Below are 25,707 nucleotides of genomic sequence, written 5' to 3'. Positions count from 1 at the left end.
ATCTGGTTAGGATGCCTCTCGGGCGTCTCCCTAGGGAGGTCCTCGACGCACGTCCCACTGGGAGGAGACCCCGGGGCAGACCAAGGCGCAGTTGGAGGAAACACATCGACTCAATCCCCCAGGAGGAAGTCACTAATGTTGCTCTGGAGAGGGAAGTCTGGAGCACTCTGGTGGAGCTGTTGCCCCCGCGACCCGACTACGGATAAGCGGTTGAAGATGGATGAATGGATGGAAATAACTTTGATTTGATCTTAGTGGTTATGGTCAACTTACGTGCACACTCAAAACAAGGTTGCATGTGTGACCATTTTGGAGTCTGGAACCATGCACTGTTACACTGACTGTTGCCTTTCTGTTGGTTTCTACTCTGCGATAATATTTCTCTGTCATACCATCTCTTGTGACTTAATGGCTGGAGAATGACAACACTAGTTAACCATTAACCAGTGTGTATACTGTTCCAATTTGAGAATTACATCCTGGCCACACAGCTACAGCAATGATTTGTGGTCAATAACAGAGAGAGAGAGAGAGAGCGGGCAGAGTGTATACACCTCAATAGATAAACATGACTTTACTGCATAAGCAATTAACTTTAAATTACGCTACTGTAACTTGAGCTATCCCAATAGTTACCACACTCTTACAGGGACAAAGAGGAGGGTTTGAGTGGAGGCAATCATTACTGCAGAATAACCTGCGATCTGACCTTTTAAACTCTAAGCCAGTCTTAAAGTAGGGTCCAGGGACACCGAGGGGAATAAAATGGGCCCTTAAATGGCCCTTAAAAAGGCCTGTATACTCTGAAACTCTGAGAGGATACAATAGGGTCCTTGAAATTAAAAAGATTGAGAAGCACTGTTCTAAGCCGTCACTTAATAAGAAAGGCTTCTGAACAACATCCCCAACTCCGAGCACGACTAAAACAGAGTGTTTGCCGTAGCGCAAAGTGATGTTTGAAAAGGCCATCCAAAGGTTTTGAAAGAAAAGCCTTTACAAATCAATCATTGTCCACATAACAGAAGCTGTTAAAGAAACCCAACTGAGACGCTATGAAGAGACCGAGTCAATATTCCCCCTGAAAAAGGAGAGCCAGCGCTGAACCCATCTTCTCTCTATATTACTAATCCTGGCATCACTGACTCATCATGTGTTTCATTAACCCATTTTGACCTGAGATCATATTATTAGAGATTATATGAATTTGGCCGCCGACCCCCATCTGAAAATATGTAGTTCCAGGGACCCTCCAGACGCAAAGATTTGAGTTAAAAACGTTAGCTCTGAGAGAATATATATTCACACCACATTTTCACGATTTTTCAAAAATAGCAGACCTACAAGTTCATAGCGCGGCACTCGGTGCCGCGCTATGAGCTTGTAGATCTGCTATTTTTCAACAGCTAAAGCATAACATAATGCTTAAAACACCAAAAGGGGTTCCCGCCAAAAATGGATTAAGCACTTATTAAATTCCACTTATTTCTGTCTTTGACTCCCTGCTGGATTATCTTTTCTTGTAACTTCCCTTTTTTCACCCTCCACTGCACGCGTAACATTCTTATCTATGCAAGCTTAATTTGTAATATGGAATTATTTAGCAACACAGTTTGAAGTCCACAATTATGACTAAAATTATAAACCTGATTATTTTTGCCGAATATTGTAATCACAATTACAATATTAATCACAATCAACGATGATCATCTTTGGTGGTAATTATTGATTTATAATATCCGTAGGCCTATGCCTTTGATCTTGCTCATCTGCTATGTCATATCTTTGCTGAAATAGTATGACAAATGTCTGTGAACTAGTGGAGAGATAGGTTAGTGTTCTGGTTGTTAATCGTCGTTTGATGTGTCAGGAGACAAAGGCAACGTGCAGCACCAGACAAAATAATGTGGATTAATTGACAAGTCTCACAATGATATTATAATTGTGAAACTGAAACTTACATTAGTAAAGTAATGGTATCCATCTGAGTGTGGAATGTGGACCCTCTTTTTAATTAATTGAAGAACACATGGTACCTGCATCGTGTGACATGTGAATTCATGAATAAATCATTGAACGCAAGAAGCATGGATTTTGCTTCAGCTGTATATTGTGGAAAAGGACTAAAGGCCAAAGTGATGCTGCCAACCAGAAAGCCCTCCCGATTGTTGCCAGTAAAGATTTCAGTTCAAGGAAAGACTCAGCTGTTATCAATTATTAACGATTTTGGCACCCAATGACAAATGAACTACAACTGAACTGCCGGGCTGTTACGGGTCAGTGAACCGGAATTGAATCAGGGAGGAAATGCAAAGCCACTCTCCAGCTCCAATTAGAAGGCAGGCACCTTCACAAAATCTGTTCAAAACAGGTAGGTTGTGCACATCCAGTCCCTTGCTGGTGCTGGACAACAGATAATAGAATTTGAATTTTCATTCAAAGTTCAGAAAGATAATAAACGTTCTCGCAAGTAGTTAAATAGCAAATATTTCTCAGAAAGCTTAAATAATATAGGTAGGTAGGTCAATCTTTTTCAACGTGTGTGTGGTGCATGCGTGTGTGTGTGTGTGTGTGTGTGTGTGTGTGTGTGTGTGTGTGTGTGTGTGTGTGTGTGTGTGTGTGTGTGTGTGTGTGTGTGTGTGTGTGTGTGTGTGTGTGTGTGTGTGTGTGTGTGTGTGTGTGTGTGGATACCAGGGCCAGACAGACTGTAATCTACAGTTGAAAGAGACAGGATTGAGCCTCCATTACCGTCTCTTCCTGTCTCTGTATGTGAAGCCTAGATTATTGTTCCTCGGAGTGAATTTCCCTTCAACAGACAGTGCTGCAATTTTCCCGAGGCCACAGAGTTTCTGTGGTTATAAAACAGTTCTGGACAGAATTAAAGTCAGATGTGTTCACCAAGGTGTTGACAGACTGGGAATGGTTGTGAGCCAATGTGGGTCCCTGAGTCCAATCTGCGCTGGTATTTCACCAAAGCTAAGTAAATTGCAGAATGCAGATGCATTTTGTCAAGCAGTAACTATGGTGACTGAGTAATCACAGAGGTAAGGTTGCCAGTTCGAACCCGGGCTCCCCCAGAGTTAGTGTTTTAGTGTCCTTGAGCAAGACACTGAACCCCTAATTTCTCCTGATGTGCTGGTTGGTGCCTTGCATGGTTTCTGCCGCCATCGGTGTATTAATGTGTGTGTGAATGGGTGAATGTAATGCACAATCTATGTAAAGCGCCTTGGATAAAGGCGCTATATTAATGCACCATTTACAGAGTAGATGGGGCACCATAGTAATGATGCATGCTTATGAAATATGTCCCATGCAGTCACCAGGTATACAGGTTAGCCTTAAAGCTCACTTCACAACCTAGTAGTAGTGGCCATTTGTTTTGCTCTTCAACTGCAGTCTAGGTACCGACAAAACTAAGTGCTAAAAGCGCGTTCTAACTTCTATATCAGATTTAACACAGAGCGTCTTGGGTGAGGAAGCCATTTACTAAACAAGGATGGATTAATTGGACAGGCGCCAAGCCTCGATACACCGTTAGTGTTAATCAAATTGGTGCGCAAGACATGTAAACCCGAGCTGCCACTAATTAAAATCAGCGGGAGACGAGAGAATGAGGGGCAAGATGTTAGATTGAACAGGAGAAAACACAGCCACACGCATTTGTGCGTGTGTGCGTGCGTGCACGTGTGCACATGTCAGAGGACCTTTCACGACTGAAACCCATATCCATGTAGGCTAATTAATCCAGCTGGATATTCAATGTCAACAAAGCTGTGGCTCTTATGTAATAACTGTAACCATAAGCCTAAGCTTATTGTGCCTACCCTTATATGTTAGAAGTCAAGGGTAGGCACAATAAGCTTAGGCTTCAGCCTACACCTTTTTGGTCAATGTTTCTTTTGTAAAAACAAAAACACAAAGCAGGCACTGTATTAATCTGTTTTTAATGACCAAAATAAATAAACTGAACTGAAACCACACCTCAACATTGCGAAGAAAAAAAAGAAAGCGCAAAAACAGCCGCATATTATAAAGACCTATAAAAAGTTGTATGCTTACACACATATATATATATATATATATATATAAATAATAAGAAATCATATTAAATATACTCAGATCAATAACAGACAGATTTCATAACAGTATTACAAATATCTGTCAAATGGGTAGACACTTCAATTTTCTGCTGAGCCAATGGAGGATATTTAAATCAAGTTAGTCCATGAGTAACTGTTGCACTAGAAGTGCAATGCTTTCCTAACATTCTCTCATTCTAAGAATGCCACCAATTAGTTGCAGCAATACATATTTTAAAGTCAAAGATACTAACTGTATCGTTATCATTTGTATACCATTAGAGTAATAATAACCAGTGCTGTAAACGGCCAGCATTCACTGGGGGCCAGGCACTAACATCTGGGCATACAGAAACACCCATTGAAGGCCAATATGATAATGTTTAACAGAGAAGTAGACTCATCATATGACTTCCTATTGGTAATGGTAATGAAATATACTGTATACAAGAAATACTGCTTGTTTTCAGACCGAATATCAGAGTGAATTTCGAGGTTTTCCGAAAAACGCATCAGTCTGCACTTGCATTGGCCGCAGCGAAAAAACACAGCAGTGTACAAACACCGTAACACTTTGCAAGGTTGTTTTGTCAATTCAAAAGTTGAGAATTGAATCTTTATTTGTGGGTTGAAACATGGGCCTATTCTGAAACTGAATTAATGTACAATAGACCGAGGACAATCTCCCAGTACTTTTTCAGATTGGTTTCAGAACCAATCCAATGTATTTAGGGCAGCCCTCCATATTGGGGCGCTGACATGATTGGTTTCCAAATCAGATTGCCGTTCTGGCAACCACCATGCATTTAGAAGACGATTGGTAGGCGGACATCTCTTATAAAACAGTATAAACCTAAGCACTTGTGGCCTTTTGTGTTGAACCAAATGTAAAATATCAAGTTAGTCCAGCTGCACTTAGTGGAAAGGGGGCTCCCATGTGATGTTGCCGCCATGACATTTTTATTACAGACATTCATTCAGTGCATGCTTTCTACTTAATGTCTGTCGTGCATCCATCAGCATGTTTTCAGACAATAAATATGTCCATTTCAAGCACACACACACAAAAAAATAGTACTGCAAATCTAACCGATTGTGAACAGTCCCACAGCAGTACCACATTTAAAGACGTACAAATATACACCTCTACCAAATGCCAATTTGGTAGATTAAATGGAAATGATCAGTACTTCCTACGAGAAAGTGTTTATCACTGGAGATCTGTTGCCAAATACAATGGTCATTGATCAATGGGCCCCGATACTGGTATACGGTCCTGATCTTCACTGGCTAGATCAGGGATGCCCAAAAAGGTAGATCGTGATCTACCGGTAGATCACAAAGGCTGTGCAGGTAGACCACATGACATGACCCTAAACAATATTTAATTCAAATATTGATTTACATCAAAAAGGGCCTGTCAGCTCAAATCCACAATGCAATCTTTTGTTTTCAAGAGTATTGCTGTGCACAAATGTCTGTAGCATTGCAAATTACATACAAAAAAACCCTACCTAGTCCATTACGCCCCCTCTATTTCCCATTCCAAGTGCATTTGTCTTATATGTAATGCCAGGCCGCTATTCCAAAGCCCCCTCAGGTACATATTTACACTATTTTCAGCAGTATACTAATTCTTTCGGTGGGTAGATCTTGTTGAGCCGGTCATTTTGAAAGTAGCTCTCGAGTCAAAAAAAGTGTAAGCAACCCTGGGCTAGATCACCTAGCTGGGATCTTCCTTGATCTGATGCAATGATGCCCTTTCCCTTGGCTCTCCCATACCACATTATCCTCCCACAGTCAATTACGCCAGCAAAGGCAGATAAATGAGAAAATAATACCTGTAATTCATGGTAAAGGTCTCCTCTCCTGTTGAGCAGATATTGCTATACTACTGTACTTCCCTGGAAAACGATAATTTAATTTATAAAGACATTTTCATTACAGAGCCCCATCTCAACAGACTCTCTACCTGCACTGTGACACTCACAGGAGTGACAGGACACACTGTATGTGATTGGTGAGGTTAGGGTGAGCCAAAGGTGAGCAGATAATCATTTCTGTTATAATTTGTCTCTTTCCTCTCCAGTCAAATCCCAGTGAACGCCCAGAAGATGTGCTGCTTTGAGGTGGCTTTCTTTTCCTATGTGATTAGTTGGCTCACAACAAGGTGACTCAGGCACACAATGAACAAAGATACGTCTCATCAACAAGTTGCTTAGCAACCCACATGACTCCAACTGACTCTACAGACAAGAGAGGCGGAGAGAAAAACTTGGAAAAGGCCAGGCCCAGTGGGAAGCATTGCATTCCTTAACCCCCACTCCAAAAGACTCGAGAGGGGATCAGAGTAACATTAGCGTGTAGATAGAATGAGAGAGGACTATAGGCTATATCCTTGGTCCTGAAACAATAGAAGAATCTATTTTGGAGAAAGAGAAAGTGAAGGCGTTCATGTTTTTATTTGTAAAAGATAAAAGCCTTGCTGGATCCGTATACTGTAAATGCATCAGCTAATAGTGCACTGCCAGGGGTATCTTATTAAGAGGAATAAGGCTACAGTAGGGCATTTACATATCTGTGAAATGAAATCCCAAAAGGAATAATAGTATACTAGTCTGGACAAATTAGCTCTTTGATTAACTTCATTCAGATTAAACTACAATAGTACTCGCAAATGTTTATCACTGCTTATTTGACAAGATAAAGAAGAAGAATATGTTCAATTAAAAGATGAATCTTTTTTTGATTTTTTTAGAAATACATATCACGTTCAACAGCCGGCTAAAAGTAGAATGTGACACTGGTGCTACTCTTCTGTTGCAGCGTGCAGTCTGTTATAGTCTGTGATAGGCTACCTGTGGCTGAGAGCGAATCAAGCCTGTGTTAGGCCATTTTCTCACTAAAGGAGCCAAACCAAAGCTAGTTTTCCTGCCAACAACAACTGCCATAGCAGCACACTGACTCACAGGGGGGTCAGCTTTATAGCAGGGGGTAGTACAGGGCACTATACAGTCTGACTATAAAATGTCAATAGGATAATTGTGCAGCTTTTGCTTGCGTGTGCTTTTATATGCATGGCTGTAGCCGTATACTCTGTGTGTGTATGTGTGTGTGTGTGTGTGTGTGTGTGTGTGTGTGTGTGTGTGTGTGTGTGTGTGCTCTTGTAATGAAGTTTAAAGTTACCTGAGAGAAGTTGTAATATGCATATATGATTACAATAGAAATATTGTTTAAAACAATATATGGTCCATTACGTGTGTTGTGTGATCAGGAACAAGAAGATCTGGGTAAAGCTGCCAAAAAGTCAACTCTTTGCACACATTCTTAATGGCAGTCCACAATAATTGGGAAGGTATACACTGAGAGAGCATACAAGTATTTTCAATATTAGCTTGATTGATTTAAGTTTGCAGTACATTTCAAGCACAACTCAATACAAAGACTGTTAACTGTGAGTGGACGACCCAATAAAGTATTACACTTGTTTACAAGAGGGTCCACCTTGTTCAATTCATCAAAAAGCTAATTAGCTCGGCCTTGAGTTAGAGAAGAAAGAAGTGGCTTCTTATGCAATATTCCAGAAAAGGGGAGGAAAACTTTCATGTTGGGCACAGAGTGGGAGAGAGAGGCGAGGAGGAGGACAGAAAGAAAGCGCTAAAATCCTGCATGTCTTCCAGTCCAGTGCACTGCTTCAAAGACCGAGCCACACATCTCTAAACGGAGCACTTTGGGAGACCTACATGTCTCCTAAGGCTACACAATGTTGTATATGTCTAAAATCATAAATGACAGCTAGTAGTTATTTCTCTTATAAGCTGCGTAGGCTACTATATGCAATGGGACGCTCTTTTGCGGGGCTTTATAATGGCAAAAAAAACAGGACCACCCAACAGTTGAACCAAGCACTGTGTCACAGTCAACAGAACACAGCTAAATAATGGTGTGATATCTGAATGTGACCAAGACAACAACAACAATTAAGCCTGAAAATAGTTTCAAACCAACTCACTCGTATTCTCCTCATCGCAGCCACAATCTCCACTCGGCTGTTCGGTCGTGTCACATCCAGACTTCCGATGTACTAGAAAAAGATCATAACAAACCAGTCATTAAAAATGGATTCAATAATCGGCCCAAAGTCAAGTCTGTTTTAAAAAATAAAATCAAATAAAATAAACTCTTCGTTTCGGTCACAAACAGGGTACAAATGTGTGGGGCGGTTAATTACAGGCACACTTTGTGAGTTAAGTAGTAGCTAGTAGCTACCAACTTGTATAACCTAAATATTTTGGTCGGCTAAACATCTGGCGAGGAGAAAAACTAAGTAAACATTGACTACACAATGTCTCTGACACACACACGCACACACTGTGACACACGCACACACACGCGCACGCACGCACAGCCACACACAGCTGATAATGTGAATTCACCTTTGCTTCGAAGTTGATCCCATGCTGGAACGCTTCCTCGTTGTGCAAAGGAATTCTTAAATCATGACCATCGTCGACAAGATTGTACTTCGTTTTTCCAGGCATGGTCGCGACAACAATAATAATCCTCCTCCAAGAAGAAAAGAATACTATGTCGGGAAATTGAAAAACAAAATCCGGCGTTGTTATATAAAGAATAAATCCAGAGCAGTATAGTCCCAAATAGATGGCTGCTAGGCATCCATCGCAGAGTAGACAGACAGGCGTCCCGTGGGTCGGGGAGATTCGCTACAATGTAAACAGTCAAAAAGCGGACAAAGTGGCAACTTTGTATCTTTTTGTTGTGCAGTGCACACTTGCGCTGTGCCCAGAACTCACTCACTGCGACCTGCCCGTCTGTCTGTCTGTCTGTCTGTCTGTCTGTCAAAACCCCAGAGAGAGCAGCTAACACCGGCCTGGAAGAGCTCCAAAGAGTCGGTGTCTGTGAAGGGGAACCGCGAGCCGACGCGCAGAAAGAAACGCTGTTTTCCTACTTTAGTTTCCCCTCCGTGTGTGTGTGTGTGTGGTGGAACTTCTTCCCAGCATTGTGTCCAACCTCCTTCCTCCCTTCTCTCTCTCTCGCTCTCTCGCTCTCTCTCTCTCTCTCTCTACATCTCTCTCTCCCCCTCTCTCTCTCTCTCGACCCGCATGGACTCCACGGAAACCCAGCGTGTGATTGGCGGAATCTGGGAATTCCACCTGTTTTCATTGGAACACACTCGCATCATAAATTTGTAGGAGGGTTTGGTACCAGCCCCCGGCCCGGGTAAGCCGCGAACCTCCAACCATGTGTGGCCGCGGCGCTGAAGACGATTTATAATTAGTATGAATTCCATTTAAAGTATCTCACTTCAGAGAAGATATATCGTTGGTTAAAACAGGAGCGTAGCAGGATTAGCGTAAACTAAATAGACAAACAAAACTAATGTGGAAAAAACAACAACAACAATGTACTTTTTTTCTGTGATCGAGACAGGGCAGGGGCAAAAAAAGGGCAATGCTACCAACTAGCGGCCACATCCAACACAACATCTGCTTTTCAGGTAGGGCGGTATCTCTCTCTCTCTCTCTCTCTCTCTCTCTCTCTCTGTCTCTGTCTCTATCTCTCTCTCTCCCTCCCTCCCTCCCTCCCTCCCTCCCTCTCTCTCTCTCTCTCTCTGTCTCTCTCTCTCTCTCATTGTAACTTTAATTGCAATCAAATATACAGTAAAAAAAAAAATGCAAACAATAACTGTGATTTTGCTAGAAAAATAGACAAATACAAATGCATAGTATATAACTGAATATACAACTTTAGAAAATAGCAAAAATAATAATAATCAGATGCTACATATTTATATTTATAGAGTACCATATGTCCATTATGTAAGTCGATGTACTTACATCAGCATGCAGGAATACACAGTCCGAGTCTATGATTGTCTTTGTGGTGGTTATATTCCAATGGATGTCCTTTTTTGTCACACAGTGTTTTCCACTGTGCTGTGCTTCACCCATCAGGTAGCAGCCTATGAGGCAGTTTTTGTTATTCGTCAAGTCCCAAGCTCCCGTTGGGTGTTTGTTTGTGATCTGTGGGAAATAAATATGTGTCTCTCTGATGTGGGTCTTGGTAACAGTTGGCAGGTAAAGTGCAGCTCAGTTTCCACCTCATCTTGTGTGCAGTGAGCGCACCACTCTCTGTCTTCTCTTGGGAGCCAGGTCAGCCTCCCTCAATTCAATAGAGTCAAGGATGCCCAGTGTTTTGGATTTGCCACTGTGCATTCTCTGTTTATAGCCAAGGCAGCATTTATCTGGTTTCAGGTGGATTCTTTCCAATATTATCTGTATGTAGGCCTAAACATCTACTGATTCTGCTCAAGGAATACCTACATTCATGATCAATTGTGGTGCTGGAGTGAAAAACAGATACAACTTAAGGCATGGTATTAGTAAGCCAACTGTTGGAGATAGGCTCTTGATAACAACAAACAAATTGTGCAGTGAGATACTTTAGAAAAACCCTCTTGGAGCATGCTATCTCTGCGCGTCCTTTAATTAGTGAAGTGTAAGAACGGACAAAGGTATTAAGGATTTAACATGTATTTAATCAAATTGCATAAAGTTAAAAGTATTACAGATTGAATAATAGAATGAATATGAAATGTACTACATGAGCTCATGGGCGTCAGAATTCTATCCCTTGCGATTAAGTACAATCACCAAGTGACAGTTTGTGAAGTCTGCGCACTCGTCAAATGCTTTCCCTGCCCATTTTATACATTAACATAAAGCCAAAAACGGTGGATTCCAGATGACGATTTCTGTATGTTCCCCTCGATACTTCTGCTTTTCCTCTGGGTTATGCGATGGTCAGTTTAGTCAGAGAGTTATAGCCTGCAGGACAAAGCATAAGAAGAACCATACGACATATAGAAAATATGGAACTGCGTGATGCAGAGAGGCCTCTTGACCTCTCCTCTGATACTTCCGTTTTCCTTGCTTAACATCTGAGTGTCAATTTTTAGATTTCTTATCCACCAGCTCATATCAGAGGAGCGTTTGATGCTGTATTGGGAAAACACAGTTACGGAAATATGAGCATACAGTGTATTTGTCATCCTTTGATTCCTTTACAGGATCTCCTCACTGGTCGACAAAAACACCTTGAAGACCTTAACAGGAGCCCTTGTACAAGGTTTCTTTGACTATGCATGCACCTCTTGGTACCACAGCACCTCAAAGGCCCTCAAAACAAGGCTTCAGACCTCCCAAAACAAACTGGTCAGGCTCCTACTTGGCCTCACCCCCCGAACCCACCTCACCCCTGCCCACTTTGACAGGCTGGAATGGCTTTGGGTCGACGACAGAGTACAGCATCTTGCAATGGGTCTGGTCCACAAGATTCGATACACCACCAAGATACCCATGTACCTGTCTAGATACTTCCTTAATGTTAACGAAGTCCACACCCACAACACCAGAGGGAGTGCAACAAACAATGTACAACCCAGATTCGGCACAAACAACAAACAAGGGACTAAATTTTTTTCGCTCCTATGCCACCAAAATGTGGAACGCCCTACCAACAGTCATTAAGACATGTGAATCCCTTGACTCCTTCAAAACCGCTCTCAAAGGGCACCTACGGACGGCTGCAATTCGAAACTGGCCCCCGTAAAATGATGAATTCATGATCTGTTCTGTTCTTTGACTATATAGAAGTGTCTATTTGTCTCTAAATGTTTTTGATGAATTGAACATGGTGGACCCTCTTGTAAACAATTAAGTGTAATGCTTAATTGGGTCGTCCACTCACAGTTAACAGTCTTTGTATTGAGTTTGTGCTCGAAATGTACTGTAATTCTGCAAACTGTTAATAAATATTTCAATCAATCAATCAAAAAATGGTCATACAGATTAAAGGTTAAACATGGATGAATCAATATCCGGATATATTCAAAATGTATAATAAAGCTGTATTTAATCACATTATGCCTTTAAATAAATGGCTCTTTATTTAACAATAATGATTTAGATAATAACATGATCAACTGGGTATAATAATTGGATCTCTTTAACCAATAAACCAACACTACACGCCATTGCCTGGCTATATGTTCATACATACATAATGTAGTTGTTCTGTTGCATAATACACCCCATCTGTGTCAACTAGAAGGGAAACATGCATGCACTTCTCCCCTCAAGCTTTCCTATATACGGAAACAAGGAAAGGAGAAGTGGGGCAGCAGTAATTCCCATTCTCCCAACTCAACATTTCATTTGGAAGATATCATTTAGCCTCAGCAGGGTGCAAGGCATAAATGTCCTGTCACACAAACACATTCAAACGGAATGAAAAACAAAAACAAAACAAAGAACCTTTGGTTTCAACTTCAAGAGCTATAATATGCTCCCTATGTTAAGCACAGATTGTGGACATCAGTGCATGAAACTCATGGTTCCACTCGTTTTGAAAACAAAACGCCTGCGGTATATCCGAGGCTACACTCAAGCTAACTAACACACATACTGTATGAATATCCTGTAGCAAAGCTTGACATGATCAGTACTAGTTTTGTGTTAAGCTATGATAAAATCTTAATACTGGTTCAGACGCACACACGCACACACACAAATGGTAAATGGTGCATTTATATAGCGCCTTTATCCAAGGCGCTTTACATAGATAATGTAATTATCTTCTGATGATTACATTATCTGATGAAAAAGAAAAAACTATATCCAGCATAATGTTGCTGTCGGGTAGAACCCTCATAACTCCATATTTTTACATTTTTGGGGTAAATGAATGCTCTACTTGCCATACTACAGTGTCAACGCACAGGTCCTGGCACCCCCCTGGTGAGACGTAGGAGGGGCCCGGACAGGAGTCAACCCACAGATCCTAGTCCTTCCACGCGCCAGATTGATCTACCTCCCAGTCCCGGCAGAGTAGTTCCGGATTAACCGATTGTGTGGCCCTGGTCTTTGGATTGTGTGGCCCTGGTCTTTGGATTGTGTGGCCCTGGTCTTTGGATTGTGTGGCCCTGGTCTTTGGATTGTGTGGCCCTGGTCTTTCCCTAATGGGACTGATCAAGGGTAGCTACTGGGACGTAAGTCGGGACTTGATCACCCAGCGGCTGGGTCACCTGTGACCTGAGTGAGGGGTATGATGTTGCGAGGCCCGAAAACTCGATGACTTTGTGATACATCACTGAGGATACATCCCAGGTGCATCCACGCAATGTTTTTTTTCCCCGTTCAAAGCCTACAAAAGGAGAAAAAATAGCAGATCTGCTATTTCCGCTATAGACTACTTTTGAATTAGAATCCTGAAAAGTAGCCGTTTTGGACATACGAGGTATCCACTCGATGCCATGAATGAACACATTGAAGAATATATTGAAGAATATATCATTACAAATAAGAATAAGGAGTGAAAGACTTGTACCCCCTGTAGTATATCTGTGTACCCCCCAGGGATGGGCTACATGTACCCCCATTTGAGAACCACTGATCTAACTTAACACATTCTGGGCGGGAACCCCTTATGTTATACTTTAGCTATTGAAAAATAGCAGACCTACAAGCTCGTAGCGCGGCACCGAGTGCCGCGCTACGAGCTTGTAGGTCTGCTATTTTTTTTAAATCGTGAAAATGTGGTGCAAAATCTTTCAATATAGGCTATATGCTTTCAGAGCGAATGTTTTTTAACTCAAATATTTGCTTCTGGGAGGTCCCTGGAACAACATATTTTCAGATGGGGGTCGGCGGCCAATTACATGTAAGTTTGGGGGACCTTGACATGAAAATGTTTGAGAACCACTGATGAAACATGAGGTTTTTCAGAAAACTGTCAGGATTTAGAAGGCATTTGTAGAATCGTCCTCAGGTCTAAATGGGTTAACAGTACAAATGTATCACTTGGTTGCTTGGCAGCCCCAGGACTTAGATGGTATTTGTATTCAGTCAGTTTCCCCTGGAGACCAAGGGCCCAAAACATGTGTTCCTCCTCTCTACAACTACTTCACATTTTCACACAGTCAACCAACACTTGAGTCTTTAATGGGCTTGTGAAACTGTCAACACAAATCGCAACCTCTCTCAAACGTAACACAACAAAGCTATCAGTTGTGGATCTAATGAAGACAGTAGAGATAATGTACACGCACACACACACACACACACACACACACACACTAATCATGTTGTGCAAATATGCTTGCTTTATGCAAAAGTATGTTCATGTATTATTGGAAATGAATTATTAAACACAAATAAACATTTAAATTGTACTGCATTAGCATAAAACAGGCTGCAGCACAAGGGTATAATGAGCTGCTAATGTACTTATAATATGAGTAGCCTACTGCATGGGTTCCCAAAGTGGGGTCCGGGGACCCCTGGGAGTACTTGAGGGAGTTCCAGGGGGTACCTAGCTCAATTAGAGATAGGAACCAAATGGACCCTTATGGGCCTACTGTAGTGTCCACCTTTATGCTTATAAAGGTTCACTAATATTTGTTTGTTTTTGTTTTTTTAACAATAAACATGAGGAACAACATGCTGCACAGGATAGGAACAGATGGAAGCAGATAGTTTTTGATTGATTGATTGATTGATTGATTGAAATATTTATTAACAGTTTGCAGAATTACAGTACATTTCAAGCACAACTCAATACAAAGACTGTTAACTGTGAGTGGACGACCCAATAAAGCATTACACTTGTTTACAAGAGGGTCCACCTTGTTCAATTCATCAAAACATTTAGAGACGTACCAATAGTCACACAGCAGGCACACAGCCTTATATGGAACGAAGAGGATTAAGTTTGATTTAGTGATTGAATATATACTTTATTAACAGTTTGCAGGAGAAAAAAACCCACAGGAAAGTAAGTTCGATACAAAGGTCTGCTAAGAGGATTTATAACCCAATAAAAGTACTATGGCTTTTCCATTGTGGTCTTTCATATTCAATTCAATTCAATTCAATTCAATTCAAGGCGCAGTTGGAGGAAACACATCGACTCACTGGCCTGGGAACGTCCCCCAGGAGGAAGTCACTAATGTTGCACTGGAGAGGGAAGTCTGGAGCACTCTGGTGGAGCTGTTGCCCCCGCGACCCGACTACGGATAAGCGGTTGAAGATGGATGGATGGATATTCAATTCAACTAATTAATAGGCCTAGTAATTGGTTTGGTGACTATTATATTATTGTCCTAAATGTGCGAGGGGGGCGTATTTTTTTAATTACTTTTTTCCCCTCCTTCATATTTATTTTATACTTCTCTACTAGAGATGACTTGACGCATGTTAATACCCGTACCAGGGCCAGTCCATATTAATGTAATACCAGAAGGACGTTAATATAACGTTTATCAGTGGTTATCAACCAGTGGGCAGGGCAGGGGACCACCAGTGTCCTTGAGGTGGTCCCCAGTTAAATGATGGAATTGGTAACCAAATGGACCCTTATAGATATTTAACTCTTTGAGAGTTAAATATCTCTCAAGAGTTAAATTGGTACTTAAATACGCTCTCAAGAGTTAAATTAGTACTAAACATCTGCATTACTTAATTTTTCAAGAAGACCACACAATTAGAGAATGTAGAAGAATTGCTATTTTGATCAACGTTTGCCTGTTATCTCTCCTGATGGTAGGCTACCACATCAATACTACAGCATGGAAAAACCTTATCCAATAATGGTAACAAAATATTCAAAGTTTTGTTTCTGAGAGGCTAATAAATCTCATCAGATGGTGGTCCGTACGTGGCTCAAATGCTGCATAAATGGATAAGAAAGGGGTTGAAAAACCACTGGTTTAATAATAATCCAGTCATGGCCAAATTACATCTATTGCCCAGCAGATGGCGCTGCAAACCTCCCGATGCTTATCTCATGGAAACAGGAAATGGGTAAAAAAAAAAAGAAAAAGAAAAAACTACATCCCGGAAAGGGAAAGGTAGTTATAAAAAAATGAATTGTTATTTTTGAACATCTGGCTGGCAGTGGCAGTCAGTCAGTCAGCGTACAAAAAGACAGAAGAAACCAGGCAGTGTGTGTGTGTAGTAGCCTACTTTACCTCGCAGCCAGTCGCACAGAGACAAGAAGACACTTGGGGATTTCCAGATATTATAAACTTAAACTGTAAGTGAGTACTTTTAACAAAGGCACACCGCCGCAGCCATGCAAGTCATTTATATGAAATTATCTCGCACGTTTCATCATTTATTATATCGTGAGAGAACATTGAAGCTGAATGTGAGTGAGTATGTCGGTCATCCATGGCATGTTTCTGAGTTGGTGGTACATGTTATGTTAGGTGGAATTCTGTGGTGTTTGCGAATGAAAAGAATGTCTTTAATTAATACCTACCTTCCTTGGCTCAGGGAATTATTGTTCATTTTAATATGGAATGTGTCTGTGTGTGGGCGACCACTTGCCACACACACAGTCTGTCTGTATACCTGGCTGTAGCATTCATAACAAGAACCTTTTGTTTAATTCACGACTATCCATCCTTTATTCGAAAAACACGCAGTCCTCCTGTCCTGACACACCAGATCAAACCTCAGCAGGTGTGGTGATATAGTTTACCGTAATTCTACGAGTGTGGTCACTCAGTGCGCGTGATTGTTTTTGTCAGGAAATCAAATCAGCTGACTGTGCGCGTCACTGGGTCTGGAGTCTGGACAAACAGAACATTTCCCTCGTCCATCTGTTTTTTCTTTTTTCCCCTTGCTCAGCTTCACTAACTTTGTATGTCTTACCAGTTACCACTTATTGGCAACGCATTTCATCTGTTGTTAGACTTGGACACTTTACAAAGGAATATGAATATGCATTCCTTTGTACATATTTGGGGGTCATGCCCAGTGTTGGGCAATATTACTCAAGAGTAATATGTTACTTATTACATATATTACTCCTTAAAAAAAGTAATACTATTTTATTACTTAGGAATCAAGAGTAATATTTTATATTATATTACATAATCTGTTTAGTCAGCTTCTTGTAGAACGGAATCCAATCAGCCAAAAAGGCTATAAAATAAAGCAGCGATCTCCTGTTTTCAAACGGTAGCCAACTAATCCTGAGTAATATGTGCTATTTTGTACAAAGTAATATGGTATAATATTACAGTAATATATATTACTAGTACTGCCGAACACTAGTCATGCCTGTGGTCATGCCTCAGTTTTGGGTTGCGGTGTTGTTTTAGACGGAACATAGAGCGGAGGGAACATGGGGCGGAGGGAACATGGGGTTATGTGTACGCTTGCTTGATAAGACTAAAAGCATCCATAGGTTACTGTTTCATAACTCATACTACCTAAGTGTAGCTGCGGGCCCCAAGCTCTGGATTCTGGAACATGCTGCCCCCTCCCTATTAGATCTGCCCAGTCAATTGGGGCTTTCAAATCCCTCCTCAAAACTCATCTGTTCTCCCTCGCCTGTAACCTCACCTGATTTTCCTGTATATTGATTTTCTGCTCTGCTATTGTATGCTCTGTTTTATATTTTATTGTCTCTCTTTTCATTGTTTTATATTGCTATGCTCTACTGTCTTGTTTTACTCTGTTCAGCACTTTGGTCAGCTTTGGCTGGGAGGACAGACGGGATCGATAAAAGTGTACTGTTCTACTATAAGGCCACTAAAACATGACAATAACTAAACTAGTGTCTCTGTAATCTAAACAAAATTGTGTTAAAAGGGCAGATCATTATGAAAGGCTATATTATTATCGACCTATCCATTTGCATGAAACCCTGTCCTCTATACAGTATCATGTTGACATCTTTTCTCCTTGTTTTTTATTAAGGTGGTTCTAAGAGCCATGAATGACTTTGCAGTTCTCAACACAGGGCGGAAAATGCCCCTCATTGGACTTGGAACATGGAAGAGTGAGCCAGGAAAGGTAGAGTCTCTTTCACTTTTATGCTCATTATTCGATCAAAGCGTTTTTTCCCCCTCTTCTACAACATCACTCTCCAGGAGTCTAGCCGCCTATAGAGTGTCGCAGTCCCGCCCCCTACCAGGGCCCAGGAAATGATTCTCCGTTCATTTTCCTCATAGACATTTCAAAAAGTATTAATTTAAAGACCTTTTAAGCCAACTCTTGTCGTGACAAATCTTGACAACAAACACAATTTTTGGGGCCCAACAAATAATTAGAAAGAAGAAAAAAAACGGCAGGTTACAACACTTTGTTGTTGTTTTTCTTCTTTGTAATTATTTGTTTGGTCCAAAATATTGTGTTTGTTGTCATGAGTTGTCACAACTCTAGTTGGCTTCGTCCACGGCGTAACCGTCTTTAAATAAATACTTTTTTTAAATGTCTATGGGGAAAATGCATTCGGAATCATTTCCTGGGCCTGGCGTCGTCATGAAAGGGGGCGGGACTGCGACGCTCTATAAGAAGGTGTGCGTGCGCACACGCGTAAAGTAATCAATCAATCCACATTGGAGCCAATAATGACACATAAGTAAGAATTGTTGACTATTAATAGGCATTTTAGAGTGACCCATAACATTATCTTCCACCCCATATTTTTGGATTACAGGTGAAGCAAGCAGTTACCTGGGCATTGGAAACTGGGTATCGTCATATTGATTGTGCTGCCATCTACGGCAATGAGGTTGAGATTGGAGAAGCGCTAGAGGACATGCTTGGCCCTGGCAAGGTAAACTAAAGGGCGATTCACACTATGGTCCCGGGTGAGCAGACTGCGCACTCGGGACCACTTGGCAGATGTTGTGGTAGTGTGAATGATGCGTACCGTTCCCGGGAGTGGATCGCCCAACTGTCCCCGGGACCGCATGAGGGCGGGTCTCTGGACTGTTAAAGTGTATTCGGATACGGATCGTTCCAATGTGAATGCATGTGTACCTTTTTAGAACGTGACATAATCTCTAGTCGAGAGACGAGCCACATCACTGGTAATATGTTTGTCCTGTGTTTGTTGTGGGTCTGGATTGGCGTTCGTGCAGCTGTGGCTCAGGAGGTAGAGCAGGTCGTCCAATGATCTGTGGGTCGGCGGTTTGAATCCCGGCTCCTCCTGTCGACATGTCGAAGTGTCCTTGGGCAAGAAATTGAACCCTACATTGCCTCCAGTGGTTGCCAACTTGCCATTCACACACCAATGGTGTGTGAATGGCAAGTTGGGAAGTGAGGACGCTGGCGTTGACTGTTCGCCGCTTCACCTCCCAATGTATGAATGCATGGACCATTGTAAAGCGTTTTGAGTAAGCACGTAGTGCATAGAAAAGTGCTATAAAAATGCAATCCATTATTATTATTCTGTCCAATGTGCATCAGGCCCTGAGACGAGAGGATGTGTTCATCACGTCCAAGCTGTGGAACACCCGACATCACCCAGAAGACGTGGAGCCGGCACTTCTGAAGACCCTGAAGGATCTGAAGCTGGAGTATCTTGACCTGTACCTCATCCACTGGCCCTACGCCTTCCAGTGAGCAAACCGTGTGTCACACCCAGACCAGGCCCACAACAAACACACATTGTGCAACCAATGTCTTAACAATGTCTTATCTTGTGAGCACATTTTTGCTTGCTCCAGCCGTCCCTGAGCACAAATAAACGAGCCTTGCTCACGCCTAAGGAATTGAGTTAGAATGAATAAAAACAGAGATCATCTGTATCTTACTTGGATGTAGCTACACAACATTTTAAACATTTCAATTATATCTTTATTTGTATTAAATGTGACATCTATTTTTTAGTAGGGTGGTAGTAAATATCTTTCTATGTTCAGTATTTTTATTTTCTTGGTTGTTTTCAATCTTATCAAGCTTTCTCCTTTTCGTAAACGTAGACGTGGAGAGGCCCCTTTCCCCAAAACGGAAGACGGCAAAATGCTGTATGATGAAATCGACTACAAGGTGACCTGGGCGGCCATGGAGAAACTGGTGGGGAAGGGTCTTGTCCGAGCCATTGGCCTGTCAAACTTCAACAGTCGGCAGATTGATGACGTTCTCTCTGTTGCCAGCATCAAGCCCACTGTCCTACAGGTGGGTGAGGGTGGGGCAACTCAAATGTCAGACTCTTAGGGCAGTATTATGCGTGTCTTAAGTACCAGGTCTTATGACCTAACTTAAGACCTGGAGGTGTGATCAATGTCATTTGGCTATTCTGAGTGGCCAAACAGCATTGACCACGCCTCCAGGTCTTAAGTTAGGTCATAAGAACTGGTACTTAAGACACGCATAATACTGCCCTTAGAGTATAAATATAATAGAGACGTCACCGAGAGGAAACCCTGAGGCGAAATGGACATAGTGGCCGAATTTGGTATTGCAGCTCGAGCCAGCGCTGGGCCGCTGACTATCATTGCGCACGTTCATGTTATTGGGGCAATGACACGTGAACGCTATGTTTCATACGTGAACGCGCGCAATGATCGTCAATGGCCAGCGTGTTCACGATTTGGCCCAATCCATCCCAGAATGCACTCTGTTCCTACCCGGAAGGAGGAGTGAAATCGCCTTTGAGCAACTTAATGCAAGTGGACGGGAGGAGACATCCGGTGACGTCTCTGTTAATATATACTCTAGTCTAAGGTCACACTATGGTACAAAAGGTGTAACAAAACTGCACTATATTACATAAAACATGTGTAATGCAGAAGGCTGAGTTAGCATAAATGGAAAAACTCACAACTTCAGGTCCACTTAGCTGTGTATGAATAACTTATTGTTCGAGGGTCATGTTTTGCTCTGCTGATCTATACAAGCAGACATACTGTAACTCTATTGTCTGGTTTCATTCAGCAACCTACAGTAGGTCACTCGGTTAACCCCAGTCCTTCAACGTGAGACATTTACATAATTTTTCTCTCAAATTGTGTGCATGCGTGTTGTCATTGGCAGGTAGAGAGCCATCCATTCTTGGCCCAGGTGGAGCTGCAGGCTCACTGCCGGGACAGGGGCTTGGTAATGACGTCTTACAGCCCACTGGGCTCTCCGGACAGAGCATGGAAGCACCCAGATGAGCCTGTCCTGCTTGATGAGCCAGTTCTCGCCACCCTGGCAGAGAAATACAGCAAGTCACCCGCTCAGATCATCCTGAGGTGACTTCAACTGATTCTTTCTAATCCAGAGCAATTGAATGATTAATAAATGCAACTCTAGAATGATGTTGGGCCAATAATGTTCTGAAATTAGTTGACACGACGCTGCTAAGATAAAGTAAAGTCACTATTGATACCAAAACCGTTATTTGTGACTATCGTCATTATCTTAATCCATTTTGGGCGGGAACCCCTTTTGGTGTTTTAAACATTATGTTATAATTTTGCTATTGAAAAATAGCAGACCTACAAGCTCATGGCGCGCTATGAGCTTGTAGGTCTGCTATTTTTGAAATATCGTTAAAATGTGGCGCAAATCATTGAATATATATTTCAGAGCGAACATTTTTTAACTAAAATATTTGCTTCTGGGGGGTCCCTGGAACAACATATTTTGAGATGGGGGTCCGTGGCCCAATAGAGATAATTCTGGGGGTCCTTGACATGAAAAAGGTTGAGCACCACTGACATAGAAACATAGGTTTTTCAGAAAAATTGTAGGATTTAGAAGCCTTTTTTTAATCGCCATCAGTCCAAAATGGGTTAAAGCAATGTTGAATATATTAAGTTGTATAGCTACCGCTATCTGTTTTTTATGTTCTCTGATGGGGGGAACCGGAATAAGCAATTCCATTCATTCACATTTAATTTAATGGGAAAGGAGTCTCGGAATCACACTTTTAGCACATAAGCGAAACAAACAAATCAGATTCTGCCTAAGCGTAAAAGAAGTATATTTTTGTTGTGCAGCGTGAGAGAACTTCTGTCATTTTACACAAATTACTTACAAGGACTAACTTCTTATATATATTGACAGCATATGTTGGTAAAAGTGTGATTTTTAGACTGTTTCTTGCTCATGGCACTCTTAATTTAAGCGGAAAAACATGATTGACTTGATTTGGACTTGTATGTCATTCTCAGGGAGTCGGGTACAACTCAAAGTTCTACCAAGTTAATCATCACTTTATTAACAAAGCTGTGATGATACATCTTTATCAGTTTTACAATTTTCTTTTGCCTTTATTGTATTGTTTTCTATCCATGCTAATTGTTTGTCTTCCATTTTTAGATGGCAGACACAGCGAGGAGTAGTGACAATCCCAAAAAGTGTAACCGAGTCCCGTATCCAAGAGAATTTACAGGTAGCTTTTGGGACCAGTAATTATCTGTTGATATGTGTATGCTCACTATGCTGACAGTCAATATTTAAAATGACAATTCACAATATTGACCACTTGGATTTCTAAATCACAAGGAAGGAAATTACATACTTTTTTTGTTTATCAGGTGTTTGACTTCACCCTTGAAGTCGAGGAGATGAAAAGTATAACAGAGTTGAATAAAGGCTGGCGTTACATTGTACCAATGATCCAAGTAAGTGATATCTTAGTGCAGTGGTTTTCAACCAGTGGTCCTTGAGGGGGTTCCAGGTAAATTATGGAAATTTGGTAACAACATGGACCCTTATAGATCTAAAATGAAACGACCAAATGGGGTTATGGTTTCAGTTTACACTCAGTTAAATTATTGTTAAAGTGTTCAGTCAAAATAGCAATTATTGTGTAGACTTGTAAATTAAGTAATGCAGATGGCATTAGTTAATTTACAAGTCTACACAATAATTGTTATTTACCTATATTATCTCTGCTAACACCAACATCAATACAGCATGGAATTGTGGACAAACCTTATCCAACGATAACAAAATATACCTTAGTTTTGGGTCTGCGAGGCTAAATCTCATCAAATGGTGGCTCAAATAAAGAGAAAATAATGGGCCTTGACATGAAAAGAGTTGAAAACCACTGTCATTTTGTTCAATGTACTGCACCGTAGCAATGATTATCCAATATGTTGCATTTAAACAATTCACTATATTAAAGAAATACATTGACATTTAAAAAAAAAAAATTCCCAGGAAAGTAGAGCAAGAATGTATGCATTTGCTGAATGAAAGACTACCTATTGATGTTAAGGGCCCTCTTAGCTCAATGCTGCAATTTGGTGCTAGCACTGCAGTGCTCATTATCTTTCAAGGAGAAAGGCTAACGAGCAGTTTTACAATTCCGCATACAGTGCTGGAATATAAATGAAGCTATGCTAAATGGCCTCCATTTCTCTCTCTCCATGAGCATTGTAACGAGGCACTTTGAGATGCTTTACTAGAGATGCATTGTCCAACAGTGTAAAATAGCATTTCTGTAGACTTAGATAGCATTTGATACAGACTTATAGCATGTTATGTAGACAGCACTATAATTGCATTGTATGTAGTCATAGCACATCATAGTACATATGTATAGTATAGTATATATGTATAGTTTCATTATATAGATATTCCACTGTTACGTTCTTAGCTTACACATGTTTCATGATAAATGCTTTTTTATGTGATGTATTCCCATGCTTTTTTGTTCTTGCTTAATGTAAATCGCTCTGGATTAAGAGCGTCTGCTAAATGCCTAAATTGTAAATTGTAAAATATTTACGGCCTTGGATTTGGATTGAATCATTTTTAGGTGGAAGGAAAGCAGGTACCCAGAGATGCTGGACATCCACACTATCCCTTCAGTGACCCTTACTGACCAGTCCCCCTGCTGGACATCCACACTATCCCTTCAGTGACCCTTACTGACCAGTCCCCCTGCTGGACATCCACACTATCCCTTCAGTGACCCTTACTGACCAGTCCCCCTGCTGGACATCCACACTATCCCTTCTGTGACCCTTACTGACCAGTCCCCCTGCTGGACATCCACACTATCCCTTCAGTGACCCTTACTGACCAGTCCCCCCGCTGGACATCCACACTATCCCTTCAGTGACCCGTACTGACCAGTCCCCCTGCTGGACATCCACACTATCCCTTCTGTGACCCTTACTGACCAGTCCCCCTGCTGGACATCCACACTATCCCTTCAGTGACCCTTACTGACGAGTCCCCCTGCTGGACATCCACACTATCCCTTCAGTGACCCTTACTGACCAGTCCCCCTGCTGGACATCCACACTATCCCTTCAGTGACCCGTACTGACCAGTCCCCCTGCTGGACATCCACACTATCCCTTCAGTGACCCTTACTGACGAGTCCCCCTGCTGGACATCCACACTATCCCTTCAGTGACCCTTACTGACGAGTCCCCCTGCTGGACATCCACACTATCCCTTCAGTGACCCTTACTGACGAGTCCCCCTGCTGGACATCCACACTATCCCTTCAGTGACCCTTACTGACGAGTCCCCCTGCTGGACATCCACACTATCCCTTCAGTGACCCTTACTGACGAGTCCCCCTGCTGGACATCCACACTATCCCTTCAGTGACCCTTACTGACGAGTCCCCCTGCTGGACATCCACACTATCCCTTCAGTGACCCTTACTGACCAGTCCCCCTGCTGGACATCCACACTATCCCTTCAGTGACCCTTAGTCCCCCTGCTGGACATCCACACTATCCCTTCAGTGACCCTTACTGACGAGTCCCCCTGCTGGACATCCACACTATCCCTTCAGTGACCCTTAGTCCCCCTGCTGGACATCCACACTATCCCTTCAGTGACCCTTACTGACCAGTCCCCCTGCTGGACATCCACACTATCCCTTCAGTGACCCTTACTGACGAGTCCCCCTGCTGGACATCCACACTATCCCTTCAGTGACCCTTACTGACCAGTCCCCCTGCTGGACATCCACACTATCCCTTCAGTGACCCTTACTGACGAGTCCCCCTGCTGGACATCCACACTATCCCTTCAGTGACCCTTAGTCCCCCTGCTGGACATCCACACTATCCCTTCAGTGACCCTTACTGACGAGTCCCCCTGCTGGACATCCACACTATCCCTTCAGTGACCCTTACTGACGAGTCCCCCTGCTGGACATCCACACTATCCCTTCAGTGACCCTTACTGACGAGTCCCCCTGCTGGACATCCACACTATCCCTTCAGTGACCCTTACTGACCAGTCCCCCTGCTGGACATCCACACTATCCCTTCAGTGACCCTTACTGACCAGTCCCCCTGCTGGACATCCACACTATCCCTTCAGTGACCCTTACTGACGAGTCCCCCTGCTGGACATCCACACTATCCCTTCAGTGACCCTTACTGACGAGTCCCCCTGCTGGACATCCACACTATCCCTTCAGTGACCCTTACTGACCAGTCCCCCTGCTGGACATCCACACTATCCCTTCAGTGACCCTTACTGACGAGTCCCCCTGCTGGACATCCACACTATCCCTTCAGTGACCCTTACTGACAAGTCCCCCCGCTGGACATCCACACTATCCCTTCAGTGACCCTTACTGACCAGTCCCCCTGCTGGACATCCACACTATCCCTTCAGTGACCCTTACTGACGAGTCCCCCTGCTGGACATCCACACTATCCCTTCAGTGACCCTTACTGACCAGTCCCCCTGCTGCCTGGCTGCTTCTGTGCCTTGGAAACACCACCACCGTCACCTTGATCACATCCCCCTTAATATGATTCACAATGGCCACTGGGCCCAGTGTTGTTTTTGTCGACTAAAACTAAGACGAAAAATGTTCGTCGACTACCTTTTTT

At 42.3% G+C, this 25,707-nt stretch overlaps 2 protein-coding genes across 7 annotated transcripts in view; one reads left to right on the top strand and one right to left on the bottom strand.

Moving 5' to 3' along the window:
- The window catches only part of nos1apa (nitric oxide synthase 1 (neuronal) adaptor protein a), a 235,550-nt gene extending 226,372 nt beyond the window's left edge, over positions 1 to 9,178 (bottom strand). For all 3 annotated transcript variants that reach the window (XM_079506287.1, XM_079506286.1, XM_079506288.1), the window contains exons 1-2: positions 8,513 to 9,178; positions 8,089 to 8,160 (exon numbers count right to left, since the gene is read on the bottom strand). In XM_079506287.1, the coding sequence (XP_079362413.1) occupies positions 8,089 to 8,160; positions 8,513 to 8,617 (177 nt within the window). In that variant the 5' untranslated portion in view covers positions 8,618 to 9,178. The remainder of the gene's footprint in view (positions 1 to 8,088; positions 8,161 to 8,512) is intronic.
- A 6,817-nt stretch (positions 9,179 to 15,995) lies between these two features.
- LOC306926719 (aldo-keto reductase family 1 member A1-B) lies at positions 15,996 to 23,890 on the top strand. 4 transcript variants are annotated; one of them, XM_079506123.1, is made up of 9 exons: positions 15,996 to 16,194; positions 17,867 to 17,962; positions 18,609 to 18,728; positions 19,364 to 19,515; positions 19,879 to 20,074; positions 20,933 to 21,132; positions 22,205 to 22,277; positions 22,423 to 22,509; positions 23,655 to 23,890. In XM_079506123.1, the coding sequence occupies exons 2-9, from the start codon at positions 17,882 to 17,884 to the stop codon at positions 23,718 to 23,720; spliced, it is 975 nt and encodes a 324-aa protein (XP_079362249.1). In that variant the 5' UTR covers positions 15,996 to 16,194; positions 17,867 to 17,881; the 3' UTR covers positions 23,721 to 23,890. The 4 variants fall into 4 exon arrangements, with proteins under 4 accessions (XP_079362249.1, XP_079362247.1, XP_079362248.1 ...); XM_079506121.1 differs by having other exon boundaries at positions 15,996 to 16,304; XM_079506122.1 differs by having other exon boundaries at positions 15,996 to 16,190; positions 23,655 to 23,888.
- Positions 23,891 to 25,707: the final 1,817 nt, after the last annotated feature.

This window comes from Electrona antarctica, assembly GCF_951216825.1.
Source record: "Electrona antarctica genome assembly, chromosome: 7".
NCBI lineage: Eukaryota > Metazoa > Chordata > Actinopteri > Myctophiformes > Myctophidae > Electrona > Electrona antarctica.
The sequence above is the reverse complement of the archived record's forward strand: the minus strand, read 5'-3'. Positions and strand labels throughout refer to the sequence as shown.